The 22,656-nt window shown below is 41.2% G+C and overlaps 4 protein-coding genes across 7 annotated transcripts; 3 read left to right on the top strand and 1 right to left on the bottom strand.

Moving 5' to 3' along the window:
• Positions 1-5,300: 5,300 nt before the first annotated feature.
• Positions 5,301-11,079, bottom strand: LOC105005701 (zinc finger protein 501-like). Of its 4 annotated transcripts, XM_010863834.4 has the most exons (6): positions 10,957-11,077; positions 10,733-10,791; positions 10,036-10,155; positions 9,305-9,457; positions 8,826-9,144; positions 5,302-8,058 (listed from the first exon to the last, which is right to left on the bottom strand). In XM_010863834.4, exons 3-6 carry the CDS (start codon positions 10,139-10,141, stop codon positions 7,341-7,343), a joined length of 1,296 nt encoding a protein of 431 aa, XP_010862136.1. In that variant the 5' UTR covers positions 10,142-10,155; positions 10,733-10,791; positions 10,957-11,077; the 3' UTR covers positions 5,302-7,340. The 4 variants fall into 4 exon arrangements, with proteins under 4 accessions (XP_010862138.1, XP_010862136.1, XP_034150434.1 ...); XM_010863836.5 differs by having other exon boundaries at positions 5,301-8,058; positions 8,826-9,138; positions 10,733-11,079; XM_034294543.1 differs by having other exon boundaries at positions 10,733-11,077.
• A 92-nt stretch (positions 11,080-11,171) lies between these two features.
• On the top strand, positions 11,172-19,383 carry LOC105005712 (zinc finger protein 595). The gene is made up of 5 exons (XM_034294451.1): positions 11,172-11,401; positions 11,789-12,111; positions 12,334-12,871; positions 13,396-13,460; positions 19,346-19,383. The coding sequence occupies exons 1-5, from the start codon at positions 11,376-11,378 to the stop codon at positions 19,381-19,383; spliced, it is 990 nt and encodes a 329-aa protein (XP_034150342.1). The 5' UTR covers positions 11,172-11,375.
• Positions 13,689-17,920, top strand: LOC117592738 (gastrula zinc finger protein XlCGF17.1-like). Its single transcript, XM_010863837.3, has 2 exons — positions 13,689-16,022; positions 16,695-17,920. Exons 1-2 carry the CDS (start codon positions 15,713-15,715, stop codon positions 17,537-17,539), a joined length of 1,155 nt encoding a protein of 384 aa, XP_010862139.1. The 5' UTR covers positions 13,689-15,712; the 3' UTR covers positions 17,540-17,920.
• A 784-nt stretch (positions 19,384-20,167) lies between the features above and the next one.
• LOC105005700 (gastrula zinc finger protein XlCGF17.1-like) lies at positions 20,168-22,199 on the top strand. The gene is made up of 2 exons (XM_010863832.5): positions 20,168-20,733; positions 21,097-22,199. Exons 1-2 carry the CDS (start codon positions 20,358-20,360, stop codon positions 21,864-21,866), a joined length of 1,146 nt encoding a protein of 381 aa, XP_010862134.1. The 5' UTR covers positions 20,168-20,357; the 3' UTR covers positions 21,867-22,199.
• The last annotated feature ends 457 nt before the right edge of the window (positions 22,200-22,656 follow it).

The following is a 22,656-nucleotide window of genomic DNA, read 5'->3' as shown; positions in this document are numbered from 1 at the left end:
CTAGAGAAACCTATATACATCTCTATAAAAATGTATATATATATATATATATATATTATTATTTTTTAAATTTCCAATGCACTGGTCAGGGCCAGTTAGTCCAGTGATATGTAGTTTGGTGATGGTGTTGATGATGTATTTAACTTTGAGACCAGGGACAACTTGCCAGAGTATTCAAAAAGTTTAAACTTCTGCTACAATACTGATAATTAAATATTTCAGTAAGAAATTCCTTCCATTGCAGTCATTTAGATTACATCAAACTGAACTGTTTACCGAGCTGCCGTCAGGCAGAAGATACGCGATTCAGTCCAAAACCAACAGGCTACGGACAGCTTCTTTCCACAGGATGTAAGGCTGCTCAACTCGGGAACCCCTCTTCCCTTCCATCCATAGTCCATGCACACCTGTTACTTTTACATTGCACTACGGTTGTATAGTTATTATTATTGATGTGGGTTTTTGTGGGGGTGTATAGTGTTATTACTGACTGATTCTGTTATCTTATTTTTTTATTATAATTACTGTTACTTTTTAACAGAAAAAACAATCATTTCATTGCCGTAACTTTTTATTGCAAATGACAAATAAACCTTCTGACCTTGAACTTGAAAGGTGTTGTACAAATAACAAAAATTCACCAATTATTCAATCAAGCCCTTGATGACAACTTCTACTGTAAAAAAGGATTAATAAAACAATCGTGACTGTTGTACAAATGAATATAATCTGCCACTGGATTATTTCCAAACAAAATATCAAATCCAATTACAAATTTTCTATGCCGATGTTAAAAAGGATCCAAACTACATTGACATTTTTACATTTTAGTCATTTAGCAGATGCGACTTAAAGTACAGTAATTTCATACATTTTAAAAGAGCTAGGTGAAACAACCACACAGTTTAGTGAGTGCATGCAAATCAATAAATCAGTTATCAGCAGTCTCTGAAAAACTGCAGTCTGCCATGTGAAAACTGAATGACTGATGGAGAGACAGTAGGTTGGCAGTTCTCCAGTCATACATACTTACTCACATATTGTATTTTTTATAAACTGATGCAGTGCAGCCTGCCTCTTCCAGAGGCAAACACACACTGTGTTTACTTTTACCCGACCAGAGTCTTTGAGCTTGTAGCTAAGGACCCAGCTCATCTGTATCACCTGTGATGGCAATTTCTAAAGTCCAAACTATTTACGAAAATGGTAGGTAGGTAAACAGTTTTATTCTTGCAAAGAGAGAATACACAGGTTACAAAGTAACAATGAATAATCTCTAAATCAGTATAGGAAATGCATCAGTATATAAGGAGGGGAAAAGGGGGTGTGGTAAGATGCTGCCCCTCTGTCCCATGTCAACCAAACACACACCCTTTGTTCTATCACATGTCCTGGGCTTGACACAAGGGACATGGTGTCTTCCCTCATGTGGTTAACTTTCTTAACCCTTAAGGGGGAATTAAAGCATCTGAGCAACCTGCTGATAGGTAGATGATTAACCATTAAGTTACTTGTGGCCAATCAAGAATGCCCCCTAGGACAAAACCCAGATCCCCTCTCCCACACTCCTCTATGCATTTAAACATTGGGACTCAGTCCTTCACTCAGAATATATTTTATCAGGTTACAGAAATTTCCCTAACACCCCCCCCCCCCCATGTTGTGTGGTCCAATTAGACGGTCACACACACACATCAGATAGTCAAATGTTCCCAAAATGGTGTCTCTGGCCCAGTAATCAGATGGTCACTGGTTCCGATCCCCGATTTGACTTGGTTAAAATAAAGAAATCTGACGTTGTGACCTCGAACAAGGCACTGCTCCTTTAAGTCGATCTAGATGACAGCCTCTGTTAAATTACTAAAACATTTATTTTAAAAGATGGATAGCCCGGCCTGTTCAATACTTCTAACGTGGTGAACTTTAGACACCTGCTGTATTGTGGCCACGTGGGTGTTCATTTGTCTAATAGCTGTCTAGGTCACTGGCCAGTTTGTTTCGACCCATTTTCTTCAGAATTATCTTTGTGGTGTTCACGGCGCCGCCTTCGCAGTATCTCTCCACCATCTGATCCACTGTGGTCATTCTGTCTGCTTTCTCCAGCTCACATTTCGGGATTGGACTAATGCCTGCCCCACCGCTTTTCAGGTACCACTGGAATGTCTTCAATTCCTCTGAATCCAGTTTTGACAGAGTGTCCAGCAGCAGAATTGGAACTGGTTTTTTTGTGCCTAGACACAAAATAAACAGTGTTTTGTTGTTATCATTATAATCAATATGCTACTAGTATTCATTATTAAACCTAATTAAAAATGATCAAGTAAAGCTGGAATACCTGGCAACTGCTCGGGGGCACTGGTCTGTCTGCTAGCAGTCGCTTCTGCAACAGAGGTAGTGTTAAGCTCTACAGACGCAGCCACAAACAACAAACTACACCAGCCGGACACAACAACCAAACAAAGACTTCAAATGCGATCATTTGAAGTTAAACCGAATGCGTGCTATTTTAAAGTCACTGTTTGCATGCATCACACATTGTGGTCCAGTGGGTTTTATTATAAATGTTGTGATTTGTTCTAAAATGTCAAGTATATGTTCATTTTGGATCTGGACAGTTAAAAGCAAATGTGTCAAAATGAAGGGAAACAATTATAATAGCCAACTATTCAGCATTGCTGGGTGTGTGTGTGTGCGCGCGCGCACCTGTGTGTATGGACCCACCCAGATCCTGTACCAAAAACCTCTCTTTGTCCTGGAGGATCTTGTAGAATGCTGATTTGACTTCCCCATTGTTTAAGATTTTGTACAGCTCCCTCATCTGGTCCTGACTAGTCCGGGCAGCATGGATGATAGCATACTTCTCTCCTTGCATCATGCCCCTCTGGAGCAGGTCATCGGCTATGGGCATCACCATAGTAACCGTCTGAATGAGCGCACTTCTGTGCCGGTCCACAAATTCAACTGAAAAAATGTATTAATGTGTTACATATAAAACCATGTTAAGTAAGCACTAGAGATGGTCAGAGGGCTTAACTGGGAGAAAATGCAAACTAACATGAACATTGTCATTAAGCGCACCATCTATTTTAATGTAGTCAACTAGGCGGGATGTCAAACTTCATTGGCAGGTCTCTGTTGATAACAAAATTGGTCATTGGTAGATAGAGGTTTCCAGAGACTTCCTCACCTGGGTCCATTCGGAGTCAGACGTCGAGTCAGTTCGATTCAACAACTGATTGGCTGATCGTTCCTGAAAACAAGGGAAGGCTTTAGTGGCCACAACTGGGTGTTTTCTTCACTACAGAATTTGAAGACTCGTCATTCACAGTCCACTCGTCATCCACAGTCCACTCGTCATCCACAGTCCACTCGTCATCCACAGTCCACTCGTCATCCACAGTCCACTCATCTTCCAGTCTAAAAGAGCTGTGAAAGTGGGAAAGCAGCGTAACTTAGAGTCTGGTTTTACAATAACAAAACGTGGAGATGCTCCTTCAGTAGACACTGGACCTTAAAATGTATAGGTGACATTTATTTGAGTAAAATTGTGTTAATAACCATTCAATACATTCCATACTCAAGGCATTTAAATCATTATATTCAATGTTTTAAATGAGTGTTATGATGTTGGTTAATTTTTGCATAATTCTTGTGAAGATCACTTCACCAGTGTATACGATTATCTAATTGCAGCATCAAATCATGAAACAGGTGTGCTGGTGGCAATGTTGTGATTGGTGGGGATATATGAAAGACATTGGGGGGGGGGGGGGGGGGTGGACTGGATTCAGTTTTACCCCTATTGTTCTTCTGTCCCAATAAATGGTGTATTACACTGCACCATGCAGGGCCATTACATTCCCCATAGAGTCACGTGTAGGTAATGTGTGAAAAACAGATGCTAAGGTTTCGGCAGTACAGTGATACCTATCCTTAAACCAAAGCTGAACGTTTTCGTTTTCTAATCATATCCTCAAATTATGTCACAGATTTACGAATACGGATGCCCCTGAGACCCGGATGGAAAGAGATGACAACTGAAGATGGAACAGCTACCATGGGTAGCAACGTGACTATACAATGAATGCCTCTGGCAATGAAATTGGCATTTTGACAAGGATTAAAATACAAAGGGTATGATATACTCTGCATTACAATAATAGTCGTATTATGGATTGGCTACTTTGTAGAGTAAAAAGTATAAATCTACAAAATATGCCTGCCTGGCGGAGAAATTCAACGGTTCTTCCATCAAAAAGTTGGGAGAGCTTGACACGATGAGCAACCCGGATTCACAGGGTTTCACAAGTCCTGTTCAAGGACAATAGAATGTGTGACGCCGCCAGCTCTTCGATCCAGCATCCTAGTTTCTGGCAAGATGCTTCAACACCCCTGCTTCAACACAACAATCATCCTACAGATGTCACACTGTTTAAGGGTGAAATAGTATTAATATTAGGCTCAATCAAAACCGGGGCGCTCATAGGGCGCACGGAGGCAGAACAAAGTTTAGTTCCAATTGCGTACTTTTTAAGGAGATTATTGAACAGGCAATAGTTACACTTTATGGATACACAAAATCGTCGTCTTACCTATTTTATCTCGATATATGATAAACATACGGGTTTGGTCGGTCTGCGTTTCCTGGTTATCGCCCCACAGCAGTGGCGCCAATTTTCGGTCGGTCTCACTCAAAGGCCGTTTGAGAAAGGAAAATGAAAAATGTGGAACACAGAAATCTATCTCCACTCATACACCGAATGCGGTCTTGCTAACAAACACACATATGTGAGCTAATGAAACAAAGAAATGTACAACCAAATGAAAACACGGGGAATTCCTTGGCACTAACTCTTAAGTTTCGATATGCACGTGCGCAGGCGCGTAGAGAGGATTTGAAATCCGCCGGATCAGACAAATGTATATTTCAGTACATCTGCGTTATGTTCTGGTTCATTCCTACGGCGTGTATAGGAAACAAGGAACCTGCACAACGTCCGACAGTTCATTGTTTTTACTGTGTAGGCTGTGTAATACGAAGAATAGGACATGACAAATGACACGTGTAAAATGACATCTCGCAAAGTGGCCTCGGAAGGATATTATTAGTAATTTCAATGGAAGGGATTCTAGATTAATAAGATAGTAATTTTATTTATAAATCCATGCTACACCTAAAGCAAACGAATCTATATCATAGTTATTAAAAACAAAGCTGGGCGATCACACACCTCTAATAACTTTAACTTCAATAGGTTGGTAATCTCACAACGTAGCAATCACCGAAATCACTAGATAGACGCCGAAGGTGCTTTCTTTAACTAAAACTTCAAAGTATATTACACCAAAGGGAATGGAAAATTAACATTATTCCACTCACACAACACAGAAATACAATTAAAAGAGGGTGTATTCCCACTCCTTCAGACACTCCGACCATTAATACTCCACTCATGTTTTAATTTAATTTTTCGCACACACAAAAACTTAAAAGTATGCCTGTAGATAAAAAATATACATTGTGTCAATTTTTTTAAAATTTTTTTTACAATTAAGAATAAAGGCCAAGACAGTTTTCATAAAGCACCTGGCTTGGGGTGTTCTTTCTGAACATACAGTAGATAGATCAATCATGTTTAACGTTTGTGTTGTAGTTTGTTATATAAAAAGCGTAAAACAATGGGGACAGCATGAAGAGGAATTACAATAAGATATCTCTCACAATCACAGTAAAATACCATTCATTTTATATTTATTTCTATTCATACGTAAAGTAAAATGTTTAGGTAGTCAATAAAAATGCAAGCTGACCAACAGTAGATTTGAATCGGGATATATTAAGCTTTATTTTGGCTAACACTCATTAGCGAGTGACATCACCACAAAGACAGATTGCCACAGTAACATGATCACAGGTCATCAGCCCCTGCTAGCCTGGTAGGTAGAATCCCATTACCCACAGTAACATGATCACAGGTCATCAGCCCCTGCTAGCCTGGTAGGTAGAATCCCATTACCCACAGTAACATGATCACAGGTCATCAGCCCCTGCTAGCCTGGTGGGTAGAACCCCGTTACCCACAGTAACATGATCACAGGTCATCACCCCCTGCTAGCCAGGTGGGTAGAATCCAATTAGCCCCATTAACATGATCACAGGTCATCAGCCCCTGCTAGCCTGGTGGGTAGAACCCCGTTACCCACAGTAACATGATCACAGGTCATCACCCCCTGCTAGCCTGGTGGGTAGAATCCCATTACCCGCAGAAACATGATCACAGGTCATCAGCCACTGCGAGCCTGGCAGGTAGAATCCCATTACTAGCAGTAACATGATCACAGGTCATCAGCCTCTGTTAGACTGGTGGGTAGAATCCCATTACCAGCAGAAACATGATCACAGGTCATCAGCCCCTGCTAGCCTGGTGGGTAGAATCCCATTACTAGCAGTAACATGATCACAGGTCATCAGCCCCTGCTAGCCAGGCGGGTAGACCCCATTACATCGCAGTAACATGATCACAGGTCATCAGCCCCTGCTAGCCTGGCGGGTAGACCCCGTTACACCCATCTCTTGACCAGTGGTTCTCAAACCTGTGCCAGGACCCCCTGTGGATCCATGTATTAAGTAAGCAATAAGGCACAAGGGTTGAGGTATATGGCCAATATGCCATGGCTAAGAGCTGTTCTTCGGCACAACACACTACGGAGCTCCTGGACACAGTGCTTAGCTGAGGTACATTGGCCAGATATCAAAGACGCCCAAGATTGCCTCATTGTGTTTATAAACCGGTTACCAACGCAATTAGAGCAGTTAAAAGTGATTTGCTTTAATTTTGCCATTCCTACAACGCCCTGGTCAACCATTTTACAATCACAGTTCCCACAGTAAGAATCACCCTGCTCCAACCAGAGACTGTCTTTCGCACCAGAAAAAAAGCAAAGTCAAAACTCTGTTGGATCTTGGGATCTTGGTTAAATTAAGTGATCATCTTTACCCTGAAGCGGTCCGGTCATATTGGCTGTCCCAGTCCTTTCTGAGGTGTCATGTACCATTGGTTCATTCCTTACACTGTTTCTGTTGTAAAACAGAAAATGTTACTACCACTCTCCATTTCCGTCATTCAGTAAAATGCTCAAGGGGTACTTCAGTAGCAGCCTGGGTAAAGTGAAAATCAGTTGGTGATGCAGTAAACCGAGAAAGGCTGTTGTTGTAGTTAACCAAAGTATCGTCAAACACCTGTTCAGTCAACTTGTCAACATGTTGGCAGTATAAAGATATAATGTTATTCTTTCTTTCCAAGAATGGATAGACTTGATTTGTGGTTGGTGTGTGTGTGTTACTCCGGTGTGCGTGTATGTATCTTCTGGTGTTTTCGGAGTCTCCAGATGTGAAGAAAACTTTTGAAACAGACGACACACTGGAAGGGCCGCTCTCCCGTGTGAATTAGCTGGTGCTCTTTCAAGCTGGAAGATGTTGAGAGACCAGCCCCGCAGTCGGCACAGTGGTAAGGTTTTTCCCCAGTGTGAGTCCTATGATGTGCCTTCATGTTGCTTCTTTGTGAGAAAGCCTTCCCGCACACGGTACAGTGAAATGGTTTCTCTCCCGTGTGAATCCGTATGTGGGATTTCAACTGTGGCAAGTCAATGAAGCTTTTTCCACAGTCGGGACAGAGGTGGGGTCTCTCTCCCGTATGAGTTAGCTGGTGCCTTTTGAGGGTCTCTGAACGGGAGTAAGTCTTCCCACAGTCGGGACAATGGTGGGGTTTCTCTCCTGTGTGTGCCCGTTGGTGGCGCCGAAGCTCAGACAGTTTGGGGAAACAGTTGCCGCATTCGGAACAGCGATGCGGCCTGTCCATCTTCCCTTGGTGCGCTAGCTCGTGGACTTTCCGATGACGGTCGTCGGCAAAGCTCTTCCCACACTGAGAGCAGAGGAATGGTTTCTCTCCTGTGTGTCCTCGCTCGTGCCGAAGCAGGCCTGATAACTTCTTGAAGGTCTTGCCACATACAGGGCACGGGTGATCTGTCCTCTTCCTCCTCTGGTGTACGGGCTGGTGCCTTAGATCAGATTAAATTACATTAGATACCAATAAATAATAGATGATATAACATTAGATACACATGAATAATACACTAACCAACATTAGATACAAATAAATAATAGAATAAACAACATTAGATAACATTAAATAATACATGCTCAGGACGCTATAGTAACTGCAATATTTTTGCTCAGAAAATGTGTGAGCATTTGGATACGTTCTTATTTACATGCTATTTGCATGCACAAAGCTGCAATTTTCTTCAATTCTTGGTGATTTAGTGAAACAGATTGAGATGCGCATCTCCATTATGCCCTTCCTTCATTATCCCCTTCAATCTCCTCTCACCGACAACATCAAAACACCCCTTCCTGACCAAGCCAGTGTCATCATAATCATCATCATCATTTGCTGCAGTAAACTGGCTAAATGGGGTGCGGCGTCATTAGTGGGTGATCAAAGGAGAGTTCAGGATTGTGGCCATTAAAAAATCCACTCCCCCTGGAGTCAGATGAATTTCTGGATAAAAGCTGTAGGTAATCCTCTCCCACTTGGATGGATTGGGTGAAAAGTCACACTCGATTTGAACCTTGAATTGACTCTTTAACCCAGTATGAGGAAGTTAGCTTCAGAAGCTTCAGTTGATTTCCCAACATTGCACTAATGCCGGTTAAAAACATTTTTAAATAAACTAAAAACACAAGCCGAGTGGTCGCCGGGCCTTCTAAATCCCTGTCCACTTCCACTGGGTTTCCCAAGACGTCTTTGGCGACATTGGCTTACCTGCGGAGGCGCGAGAGCTTCTCAAAAACCTTTCCGCACTGGGGACATTTGTGTGACGGCCTCTCTCGGCTCCTGTGCGTCGCCTTGTGTCTCTTCAGGTCTGTGAGGTTGGCGAATGACTGGTCACAGTCGAGGCACGGGTGCTTGGTGTTCCTCCGGTGGGACGGCTCGTGCCTCTTCAGACGCGACAGCCGCTCGAAGGTCTTCCCGCAGTCGGCGCAGTGGTGAAGTCTCTTTGTGGTTCTGTCCGCCTTCTTCGTGGCGGGTTCCTTTGTGTTCAGTACCAATGCGGGACTTGGCATGTAGTCTGGGTCTGAACCTCGAGAGAAAAAGTATTACAAAGTATTTCACAGTGTTATTTTCAGCTTTTGAACAAATATATGACACAAAAAGCATACTTGTGAATGCACGTCACACTAAATTCTACTGACATTACTAACACGGTCGCTAACCCAACATCCAATCAATTTGACATTTACCTTGGTCAACCACGTCATCCTCCTCATCTCTCTCTTCTTCATCCTCACTTCCCTCTTCGTCTTTGACAATCACACTGAATATGGATTTGCCTTCCTCACTGACATTCGGCAAGTGCCCAGGTTCCAAATCCAAATGGTCGACGACACCTGAAGCTGGGATAAAATCAGGGTTGCAAACTTCTGGAACCGTACCAGCAAAATACCTAGATTAAGTAATGAAAAGCTTAATAATAAAGTATTTAAAAGCTGTAAGTCTCAGAATCATAAGGGACAGCGGGAATCCTCCGTAAGGTTTTGTAGAACCTTTGGGTCTTACTGCAATTGTTTATTCCTGCCGGGTGTTTTTGTCAACACCATAGATTTGTTACTACAAACCTGTTTCCAAACACGCAACCCTGCAGCACTGGTTCTAAACTAATAATATGCTAATGTCACACAGAAATGTACAAATCTGACTCATTGACATGGACAAAACAAGCCAAATCTCTACATCTTACAGTAACCATTTCAAGAGCCATCTTGCCCCTTTGCTGGTCATGTCGTCAGAGAGGAACACCACAGCCTATGACAACCCTGGGTTCAGTCAAATAAAATGGAAAGTATGGGCTGTATCAGAGTTTCTCCAGGTACAGAGGCACTGGCTACTGTACTTGGAGGCTTTCAGCAATTGTGCTAAACTAATGATATGCTATGTTCAGAAATGAAACAGAAAACAAGACGTCGAGGTTTACCTTTGGGACTTGAGTCCATTTCCGAGGTCTGGAGAGGGGTGCGCCAGCCATACGTAGGTTCGCCATCACTAGTGGGTTCATCTTTAACACTGACGTGGAGATCCATGTATGACGCTCAAGCTGGAACGGCACACACACACGCACGCACACACACACACACACACACATGCACACACACACACACTATGAATTTTCACATTTAGTTTTGGCACAACCAACATTGAAACGGAAATAACACTTGATAACCAGTGGGCGAGGCCAGCAGTTGCTGCTGTTTTAGTGGTTTAATGCATTTCCAAATATGTATATGGTTTTGCATATTATTTATATTAAACTGAATCATGTCGTGTCAGACTTCGTGGGGGTTTGAGTGATGGGAGAGTTCTCTTTGGGCTATGCTTGGCCTTGTCTCAGGGCGGTTGGAGGTTAATTTGGTGGTCTGGGGCTATGCTTGGCAAAGTAGGTGGAGTGATTTCCTTCAGCTTGTCTTTCTGACATGACATCCAGATGGTGACAAGTCACTTCAGTCTCATTCTTACATGTACATGTCAATTTAGCAAGTTATGACAGGCCCCAGTAGCACAACTGGACAAACCAGATCGGTGTTTCCCCACTGAATGACATACGGCACCAACGTGTCCATACAGCCTAACCCTTTATCATTGTAAAATGTTGACGATATTCTTTCAGGACTCACCAAAACGCCCAGCTTCTGACACGTTAGCAGCGCTGAAGCAAACAAAACAGTAACCCAACCTATGATAATAACACTGTTAGCTTCTTCGATGTGGCTGGCCGTTCCTTTTCATAGAGCTAGCACTCTGATAGCAGTATTTATCCTGATCAATATATCTATTATAATTCTAGCTTCCCTGCGTTATATGTTAATTTTTATTAGAAAAACGTTGGATTGCTACCTACCCAACGGACCGCACCATACATGCGCCGTCACTTCCGGTTTTAGAACGCAAGCGGAAGTTTACGTTCCTGGTGGTTTTCACCGTAGATATGAAGCTGTTTTATCTATTGGCTTTCTCAGCAACACATACCGTTCGGGTAAGGGTGTTGATGTTATGCTAACGCGCAGCTAGCTAGAGTAACAATAATTACTATTTCAACGCGAAGTCAAGGTAAAAATCAATCTTTCTAACATACAGTCCATAAACAGAATACATTTAGAGTACTTTTACACCTCCATCCGATGAACATATGTAAACAATGGCTATTTGAGCTAGCTTGCAAATGGACAATAAAAGGCTAGCAACGCTAGCTAAATGAAGTAGCTGTCTTGTTCCAAGGCTTGACTTGGATGAAGTAGCTGTCTTGTTCCAAGGCTTGACATGGATGAAGGAGCTGTCTTGTTCCCGTAGGTCTCTCCTATTTATAGTCCATTGAAAAAGTAAGAAGGATGCTGGAGTCTAATCAAATGGGCCCACCATCTCCTGCCTTTATGATCTAGGTCGACAGCAGCCCCTTCATCTGGTGAGCTGCTAAGTGTGTAGGCATTTGATCCAGCCCTGAGTTACACCGAAATGTGGTCCTGTAGGCAGATATTTTAGCTGGTGGGTCTTAAGGGCTCTGCCACACCCACTAGTTCGCCTGGTGGAAGGTTAGCCACCTTTGATTAGCCAAACTGCACTGTTACAACCAAATCCTTTTACAATTAATATATTTAATGAGGATGTATTATGTATCAATGAAAAAATGGGTTACTCCCATTGACAATGACTTCTACTAACTTCTTTTTCTGCAGCCACTTTTCAATCCATCTCCAGCCTTCCATGTCTGAGCCCAAGTCCCAGGGTTCTGGTGGTGGTGTTGCAGGCCAGAGAAGCTCACAGGGGGGTCCAGAGGTGGTAATAGTGAAGCTGGAGGACTGCGGTCAACCACTGGTGCTAAATGTGATCGTCAAAGAGGAAGAGGAGGAGAGAGGAATTGAGGAGGGAGAAATGAATAAGGCGTTTAAACACGAGTTGGAAGAGAAGGTAGTCAAAGAGGAGGTGGAGGAAATATCCCTTAAAGAAGAAGGGCTTGAGAGCAGGGAAGAGAAGGAAGTAGATGGTGACACTGACCCGGGTAAGTTCACGCTTGGTCGGGGGTGGGAGGGCAAAGTTGGTCAAGGACGTCCAGTATCCTACGTCAACATGTGTGCTTTGGACTTGTTTGTTTAGTGTGCCAGATTAACTGAATGGTGCAACGAAAATATAACATTGCTTTGCATCTTTTGGCTGTTGTGGATCTGCCCTCTTACCTCTAAACATTCGCATTGTGGTCAACACTATTGCCCATTTCTCTCAGGAGGAAGACCAATAAACACGGAACCAGAACCAGAGACGTCCCAACCGGATCAGAGCCTTACTCAGCCAGAGGGCCAGAAGTCACAGGAGAGAGTGCACAGTGGGAAGAAGACTCACCAATGTTCTCAGTGTGGGAAGAGTTATTCTCAAGCAGGGAGCCTGAATAGGCATAAGAGAAAACACACAGGAGAGAAGCCTTTCAACTGCTCACAGTGTGAAAAGAGATTTGACCGTCTAGAAAATCTAAAAGAACATGAGCGAATACATACGGGAGAGAAGCCTTACAAATGCTCACAGTGTGAAAAGAGATTTAACCATCTTGGAAACCTGAAAGAACATGAGAGAATACACACAGGAGAGAAGCCTCATCACTGCTTCCAATGTGGGAAGAGTTTTACCTTGTCAAGACACCTGAAAGAACATAAGAAGATACACACAGAAGAGAAGCCTTACAAATGCTCTCAGTGTGAAAAGAGCTTTATTCAGCTAGGCAACCTGAAAGAACATGAGAGGATTCATACTGGAGAGAAGCCTTACAAGTGCGTACACTGTGAAAAAAGATTTTTCCGATTAGCAAACATGAAATCACATGAGAGAATACACACAGGTATTTCAAGCATTTCAGCAGCCCTCACTGTAGATTAAAATGTATCTTTATGGCAAGTAGCATTCTCCTTCCAAAGTAAACATTGCCATGGCTCCAAATGTGGGAGGTGATCTGATTTCTTTTGAAAATACTAATTGAAAGATATGTTTAATTTTTTTTTAATGAATTATCCATTTGCTATTCACTTATATTGTTGTTTACAAGATCGTTGGTTATCGTTAAAGGTGAAAAATGGCTCACATGATTTTTGATTTTAAGCTTTAGATAAACGAAAATGGCATTGTTGATAAGGGTGTATAGACTTTTGATATCAACTGTATAATGGTGTGTAGACATATATTTACAATTAATTTATTTATTTATTACAAATAACCTCAAGTTAAAGGCAAGTCTCATTGAACTAGTTTTGTTGTCTCCTGGATCACCCTACTGTGCCTTGTCTGATTGGTCGTATAGGCGGGCCTTCTGGGAAGACCCCTTTTCTGCTATACTGGACCGAACACATCAACAAGAAACGGCTTGTAGGTCAAAACATTTAGACTATTTCATTTTCTTATACCATTTTCTTTCCATTAATCTTTGTGTTTGAAATAATTGTTTTTGCACATTTAATTTCCCTGTTTAGTTTGTAGATTTTAATACCAAACCTTCATTTAGGCTCATTGCAAAAAAAAAAGGGGGGGGGGGTGTAATATCAAGTTCAGTTTATTTATCAAATGCACCGAATAACACAGTGTCATTCTGAACAGTGACATTGCACACATCTGCATAGTAAGAATTAAGATATATATAAAGCAAAAATATAGCAATAATATACATAAAGCTTCCCCTACCTAATTAAACACCTTTTAGTGGCTATATTCAACATATATTTAAGTAGTAAATGAAATTTAAGCAAAACAGAAGTTCAATTCTCCAAAATAATTACAATTATTTGCTGGCCTGTCTGCACATTAACGCTGTGGAAAGGAGCTGTGATAGGAGTATGAGTGCCATCTATGCAGCCAATCCCTGGACACCCTAAAATATTAACTGATTAGTGCTTCTAGTCTCAAAGCTTCATACTAAATAAACAGATTACTGCTTAGACTGATACCTGCAATTCTGTGGAATTCATTTTTGATGGGTCTCGTGGGTCTGTGACTTGGGAACACTACAAATGTGTACAGAAAACTTTTCAGTGCAAGAGTCACATCTATGACAGCCACACAGAGACGGTTGCCTTGGACATATGCTCACCGATGTTATACAGAAAACTGCAATACAAAGTATTTGTTTCCGAACTGAGAGCATGTCCACGATGTATCATAGAAACGATATGAGGGCTGAGAATATTGTTCAGATGAATGATCAATTGGGCAGAAAAACGGTAATGCTATAACAGATAAACATTAGGGAATTATAAAACCGACTGAGATTGTATTTGTGCTTCAAGAGTCACTACCGACTCTGCAGAGTATTTGTGCTTCAAGTGTCTCTTTGAGAAAAAGACACCCTGTCTGACACGTTCAGAGAGGTTTCAGTGAAAGAGTAGGACAAACTCAGGGTTAGTTGAATGAAACCTGCTAGAGAGCAGGTTAGCTTCACGGAGTATGGTGCCTTAGTAATATAAAATCTAAAGAACCCAAGTTACCAAGAACGCCTAAAATGCCCGGATGTGTACTTCATCCGCCTCTTATCGAGGATGCATGGGTTAGTGACTTGTTCAGCGAGAACGCATCTGATATCCCAGAATGTATTTCGAGACGTCAGGAAAGCAGGAAAAGTATGGGCTTAAATGACTGCCAAATGTCTTGTGGGTAAATAAAGCGATTTCCACACCTGTAAATCACGATCCATACCACGGTTTTGCATTTCGTAGTTGTATTCTTTTAGTATCTGTAAAAAATGTTTTATCAAGTATTAAAAAAATATTTACACACACAACTCCTTTATTACGCCGACAAATCACCAAATACAAACACAACTCGCGATTTACAGATACAACCACTTTAACTTGAGATCTCGTTCATTCCTGATAGGGGGTCAAAGAAAATGACTGCCATAAATATTTGCAAGTGCTTTAGATTTGCATACTTGTATTTCTTGAGTTGTGAATATGTAATGAATAATCTGTACTTGTAATTTTTAGCATACCACTAGGAGATAGTAAGTATGTGTAATTCTAAAGTCGTGTATATGTAAATATTTTTGGAATACTTGCAAAAAAATTATTTGTACAGATGCAAATTGTTTGCTCATTTAAGTCTTTAATCACGCATTCACATATCTTTAAATACAACTACGAAATGCAAAACCGTCGTGTGGATTGTGAGTTACAGGTGTGCACATTGCTTTATTTACACACAAGACATCTGGCAGTCATTTGAGCCTATAGGTAAAGCATACAGTATTGCGCAATAGCCAAGTACACATGCAGCTCAATCTAGGTAGGTGTTCTCGCAAGACAATACTCTCAAGGACGCTTGGCAAGAACGTTGTTCTGAAGGACACAAGTACGTTGATAAACGGCCATTGTTGTTGATCAAGCCCTGACAAAGAAGAAGTGACGTATAATCTACGAGACGGGAGTGCAACGCATTTTCACCAACATTATTCGACCGCCTCAGTAGCTTGCTAGCCAGCATAGCTTTTTTGGTTATTTTCTATCTACGTAACCAAGTGTTAAATAGTAGGGTGTTTTATTCAATACACTTTCATATTTACGTTGTAAGGCTGCTAGCTGGTTAATATAGCCTATCACTTGGCAAGTTGCTAACACTAGCTATCTACTATGAGCTCAATAAGGTACTCGCTCCCTATCGGAGAAGAGGTCTTCTTTACGGAGAAAGGATCTCTGAGGCTGAAGATTGTTGTAAAAGAGGAAGAGGATAGTACGGGGAAGGTAAAGGGGGAGGAAGTCACAGTGAAAGCAGAAGAAGTTAAAGTGGAGGAGGACGAGTTGGGGAACAAGATTACTTTCACTGTGAATTGGAAGGATGAGGAGGAAGCTTTGAGAGTGTATGACGAGGGGGAAGAACAGATGACTGTCACGGTGAAAGGGCGAGAAGAGGAAGAAGACACGAGTACTGGGGACTGGACTAGTGAGTTAGTTTTAGTTTCTCCATGGATAATACATAGGCTGGTGCCACATGTATGTCCCATCTATGAGTTTCCCTGACATATCAAGACGCAATCACATTGGTGTTGTTAGACCGCTGGGGTGCAGTGTCTGTAACATGATGTGTAGAGGCTGTGCTTTTCTCCGTTTTATAACAGTTTCTTCTCATCACTTCATTGAAAGAGAAGGACGGAGTCGAGGGGCCTCTGCTTTCTAATTGTGTCCACTCAATATTATGTTAAAAAACGCCACACTATCTATCATTAGATGTATTTTATATTACCTTACAGAACCAGACCCATACTGAGTGGACATATTTTATAATACCATACAGAACCAGACCAATATTCAGTATAAATGTTTTATTTTCACATGAAATTGCAACATTGTTGGTGAGACATTTTACAAACCAAATGTTGTGCTTAAATCCCAGAATGTTTATTTTTGTTTTTTTATTCAGTTTTTAAGTTGTATGATTAGTCTGTTGGACAGTGGATGTGCAGGTCTAATTAGCTGGTAATTAACAGTATTACTAAGCCCACTGGATTATCGTAACTGTTGGTTTTCAATCAGTCAGGATCCATGTTCTACCTGTTTTACATTGAGGAAGGTTCAAGTCTTTCAAAAATAAATACTCCTTGTTTGTCTTTTGTAGGAGAGATACCAGAATGTAACTCTGACAACAGAAAGAGTATTTTAGAGGAACCAGAGCCAGAGATGGCCAAACCAGTGGGACAACACCAATGCTCCCACTGTGGGAAGAGATTTTTTAGTTTAGGGTACATGAAAGAACATATGAGAATACACAGAGGAGAAAGGCCTTTACACTGTTCCCATTGTGGAAAGAAGTTTATGAGGTTACATGCCCTGAAATCCCATGAGATAGAACACACTGGAGAGGGTTTGCCGTGTTCTCATTGTGGAAAGACATTTAACACGTTAAAGCGCCTGAACTTACATGAGTGGATCCACACTGCAGAGAAGCGTTTCCAGTGTTCTCACTGCGGAAAGAAGTTTCTGAGGTTACGGTGCCTGAAATTACATGAGTTGATCCACACTGCAGAGAAGCGTTTCCAGTGTTCTCACTGCGGAAGGAAGTTTCTGAGGTCACAGTGCGTGAAATTACATGAGTTGATCCACACTGCAGAGAAGCGTTTCCAGTGTTCTCACTGCGGAATGAAGTTTCTGAGGTTAAAGAGCCTGAAATTACATGAGAGAAACCACACTAGAGAAAGTTTCCCGTGTTCTCATTGTGGAAAGACATTTAAAAGGTTAAAGAGCCTGAAATTACATGAGTGGATCCACAGAGAAGAGAAGCGTTTCCAATGTTCCCAGTGTGGAAAAGGATATGATCGTTTAACAATGCTAAAATGGCATGAAAGAATACATCCAAAAGAAGAAACCTTCCACTGCTCTCATTGTGGAATGACATTTTCCCAGTTAAAGGAACTGAAATCACACAAGAGAATACAGAGACTGATGAATGATTTATGCTTTTAACTAATGATTTGTGTTTTTGTTCTTGCAGAATTAAATAATGTGAAGCTTACTCAGAAACAGGCCAAAGAATACACATCAAATCATCTGAAATGTATTTGTATCAAAGTATAAACCACTTGATGTTCATTGTACAGTATGATGTTATTTTTAAATGTCTTCTTCTGCTTCATCCGGGGCCAGGTCGCGGGGGGCATTATTAAATATAAACGATCAAACAAATAGAACTGTCTAAACCTTGAAACCTATTTTATGTTATTGTTTACTTTCATTCATTCAATTTGTGTGCCATTTATCAAGCTAATGGAATATACAAATCTGATGTTTAAAATTACATTGATTTATATTTGACATTCCAAACATTAAAGTCCTTATGAAACTGCTCATCGGAATATGGGTGCAATGTATGGAACCGATAACTCGGGGAAACCCTATGAAAGGAGTATGCTGTATTTATAGTACAACAGTAAACGTCACAGGGTCTGCAATATCTATAGATGAAGTAGTCAACGTATGTTATTGTCTGTCTGCTCTTTCAGAAAAGCCCTCTTTAATAGACTGCATGGGTAAGTGGCCAAGGAACACAACCCATGTATCAGGAAGCTATGTTAGAGCAAGAAGCACCTTGAGGATTGTGCGGCAGACTGTTGTGGGAGAAATTGTACTTCTCTAGCCTTTCCATTATAATCCTTTCCATATGTTATTTTTCTAGCACAGAGGCCTCTCTTGAATAATGCGACAATCAGGCCAAGGTGTTAGAGGTCAATTGTTTCTACTGTCCCCATTTTCATGTACCTCTGCAATTCCCTCCATGTACCTGCTCTCCACTTTACACCCAAAAGATATTCATCCTGTCCTTGTGTTCCTGCTGTACCTCCGGTGGTGTACCACTTGCCCTGTTTGGCAAGATTCAGTGCCTCATTGTCTGAAGCCCTTATGTGGGCCTCAGGATGTAATACAATGGTGGAGTAATTGTCTTAACTTCCATAGGTTGAGATTACAATGATAGATTCTATAGAAGCAGGAGGGATCAGGTCATTCGGGAGAGATTCCTTGCATGTGGACTGTCCATGCAGTTAAAACATAATAAATGACTCAGGTATACTATGTAAATTATGGTGTCTTTGTGTTATTAATCTGTCAATATCTATGTGAAATTCCACTACACCGTGTTTTGCTTATGTTCTCCGCATCAACCACACCACAAACTCTGAATGCCTGAAGTGGTGTTAAACGGTACTACGACGATGATTTATTTTAGATGTTTGTTAGTTGACTGCTTTAACTTGTGGAGTTTGTGCGTGTTCGCATAAAAGAGGCGCATTCAGCAACGCAAGTTGAGTTTTTGCACAATAGCTCGTGCTCCGTCTTCTTTACAGGACGAATGCACCTTTATGTAGAAAGAATATGAGAATTCTAAGTTTAAAGAAATGTTAACTATTAAATCCAACACCGTGGCAGCCAACAAAGACTGGGAGGCTTGCTGGCAGCGTATTGCGGACAGAGTAAATTCGTGAGAGCAGTGTTCTTGTCATATGTTCTCTATTTTGGCTTACAGACTCTTCTTTTATTTGTTGTATGATTGAGATGTAAAGACAAGTAAAATAGTGTATCTAAATATGTGAAAACAATTAAGATAATTCAGTTATAGCCTACGCATGGACTACATCTCTGAAATTGACCCATTACTCACTATTCATTATTTTAGATCTACTCCATAAAACACCTAGGTTGTGTGGCTACCTGTATGAATTTAATGATCAAATAACTGAATATTAATGCTGTGAAATGACTTTCTTGTTCACATAGGCCTAACTCCCCTCATGTTCCCCCAGGGGCGCTCTTAATGGGGATATGAGTACGGTCAATCACCCTCGGGATTCCTGTGGGGGAAAAAATGGTGGGTATTTAGCCTAGACCCATCCTACGCATATTAAAAATAGGCCAAGTATTTATTTGCTAAGTACTTGCAATCTCAGAGTAAAGGCTTGAAGCGCCCTTCATCAAACAAAGATGATGATTGTTTTCATTTCAAATATAAATAAACTTATATTGACCCCACACTGGCTATTCTACTTGTTGCTCTTTACATATCTATAGTTCTACATTGTGATTTCCTATCCTGTTTGAGCACTGGTTATCCAGATTTGGTGATCCTGAAAAGTTCCTATCCGGATCAGATTGATCCAATCCGATGTTGCTTTGAAAAACTGCCTCAAAAGTAAACTGGATTACGTGATGACGGATCGCAAAAAAAAAAGGATTACTAAATCCGGATCAATTTTATCCGGATTAAACCTTTTGAAAAACTGGACCCTGAAGTTACTCAGGTAAGCCAGTTACTTCGCTTCGTAGTATACCCCTCAGGTTAGCTTCACGGAGTATATTGCCATAGTAATTGACTCAGAGAAACGCTAATCTGACTCTTTGAAACCAGAAACCCGGAGTTTCAATCAACTAACTCAAAATGTTCACTAAACACGCTTTCTGAAATACCCCCGCTATCTGCTTTAGGGGGTTTGTAAGCTTGTCGACCATGGCAAATCGAGTGCGGGTTTTGTTGATATTATTGTTGATAATGCCCTACCAAAGAAGAGGAAGTGACGTTTAATCTACGAGACGGGAGTGGGACGTATTTGCATCAACATTATTCGACCGCCTCAGTAGCTTGCTAGCCAGCATAGCTATTTTGTATCTACGTAACCAAGTTTTTTAAGCACTAGGGTATTTTATTCAATAACCTTTCATATTAACTTTGTAAGTCTGCTCGCTGGTTAATATAGCCTATCACCTCGCAAGTTGCTAACACTAGCTATCTATTATGAGCTCAGTAATGTACTCCCTCCCTACCGGTGAAGAAGAGGCCTTCAGTACGGAGAAAGGATCTCTGGGGCTGAAGATTGTCGTGAAAGAGGAAGAGGATATTACGGTGAAGGTAGAGGAGGAGGAAGTCACCGTGAAAGCAGAGGAAGAGGACGATGTCCCGTTATTTAAAAACGAGGCAAAGGGGGTTGCGGTTAAAGTGGAGGAGGAGGCGACGGGAGACAAGACGACTTTCACTTTGAATTGGAAGAAGGGTGTTACAGTGAAGGAAGACGAGGAAGCTTTGAGAGTGTATGACGAGGGGGAAGAAGAGGAGATGACTGTCACGGTGAAAGAGGAAGAGGAGGAGGGAGACACGGGCACTGGGGACTGGAGTGAGTTGTAGTTTCCCTGACACCTCAAGAGGCAATTTCCTTGGCCGTCCCTTTCGGTGTTGTTAGACTACTGGCGTGCAGTGTCTGTAACGTGACAGTGTAGAGCCTGTGCTTTTCTCAGTTTTGTAACAGTCTCTTCTCATCACCTCAGCGCCTGTTGAAAGAGAAGGTCGGTGTAGAGGGGCCTCCGCTTTCTAATGTAGTGAGTTTTGAGAAGGGGGTGAGGAGTAAGACAGGGACGATTGAGAAAAGGCCAGGCTACTCAATTGGTAATCAACCGTTCAGGATCCATGATTGGCCTGTTTTATTTTGAGGACGGTTCGAGTCTTTCAAAAATAAATACTCCTTGTTTGTCTTTTGTAGGAGAGATACCAGAATGTAACTCTGACAGTGGAAAAAGCAATTCAGAGGAACCAGAACCAGAGACGCCCAAACCAGTGGGACGACACCAATGCTCCCACTGTGGGAAGAGATTTGTTCGTTTAGGGTACATGAAAGAACATAAGAGAATGCACACAGGAGAAAGGCCTTTCCAATGCTCCCAGTGTGGAAAGTGTTTTGCACGGTTTAGCAGCCTGAGTACGCATGAGGAAATCCACAGAGACAGAAGGAAGACCTTCAACTGCCCTCAGTGTGGAAAGAGATTTACCCGGATAGGGTCCCTGAAAACACATAAGCGAATACACACAGGAGAGAAGCCTTACCGCTGTTTCCACTGTGGAAAGAGGTTTATGTGGTTAGTGAGCCTAAAAACACATGAGATAACACACTCAGGTGAAAAGCCTTTCCAGTGTTCTCATTGTGGGAAGAGATTTAACCAGTTGCCGAACCTGAAATCACACGAGAGAACACATACCGGAGAGAAGCCTTTCCAATGTTCCCATTGTGGAAAGAGATTTAACCAGTTACCAAACCTAAAAAAACATGAGAGAACACACCCACAAGAGAAGCCTTTCCAATGTTCTCAATGTGAAAAAAGATTTACTCAGTTAGAAAAACAAAAAAGGCATGAAAGAAAACATACTATAGAAAACCTTTTCCACTGCTCTCATTGTGGAAAGACATTTTCCCAGTTGGAGGAAATGAAATCACATGAGAGAATAGAGAGGCTGATTACTGATTTATGCTTTTAACTAATGATTTGTGTTTTTGTTCATGCAGAATTAAATAATGTGAAGCTTACTTAGAAACAGGCCAAAGAATACACATCAAATCATCTGAAATGTATTCTATTTGTATCAAAGTATAAACCACTTGATGTTCATAGAACAGTATGATGTTATTTGTAAATGTAAACGATCAATCAAATAGAACTGTTTAAACCTTGAAACCTATTTTATGTAATTGTTTACTTTCATTCATTCAATTTGTGTGCCATTTATCAAGCTAATGGAATATACAAATCTGATGTTTAAAATTACATTGATTTATATTTACCATTACAAATATTAAAATGTTAAATATTACTATAGTATTTGGACTGTTTGATTGCACATGATTCGATTTTTATGGCCCTGGTAACACCCCATTGCTAACTTTTTGCATTTACAGGGTTCATACGGACATTATGAAGTCCAATTCAAAGACTTCACCTGAACCAAGTAATGTCACTGTAATTAATATAAACAGCATACTATTTATCTGCGCACTTAAAAACTATACAGATAGCAAACCAGACCGTATATTCACACTCTTATTAAAGTCCTATTTTCTTTCATTTCTTTTACTACACCTATAAAAAACCCATTATTTTAAAGTTAATACGGAAGGTCCAATTCGATAGAATCCCATCAGGAAAACTAAAGTCCAAATCGTATGTCGTACGTGTTCAAAAGCTATCGACGGTTTGCTATAATTTTGGGAGAAAAGTATATCGTCACAGCCATAATGAAAGTAGTAATCGCTCAATGGAATTCTGAACCA

This window comes from Esox lucius, chromosome 9 (genome assembly GCF_011004845.1).
Source record: "Esox lucius isolate fEsoLuc1 chromosome 9, fEsoLuc1.pri, whole genome shotgun sequence".
NCBI classification, from domain to species: Eukaryota; Metazoa; Chordata; class Actinopteri; order Esociformes; family Esocidae; genus Esox; species Esox lucius.
This window is presented reverse-complemented; position numbering and strand designations above follow the sequence as displayed.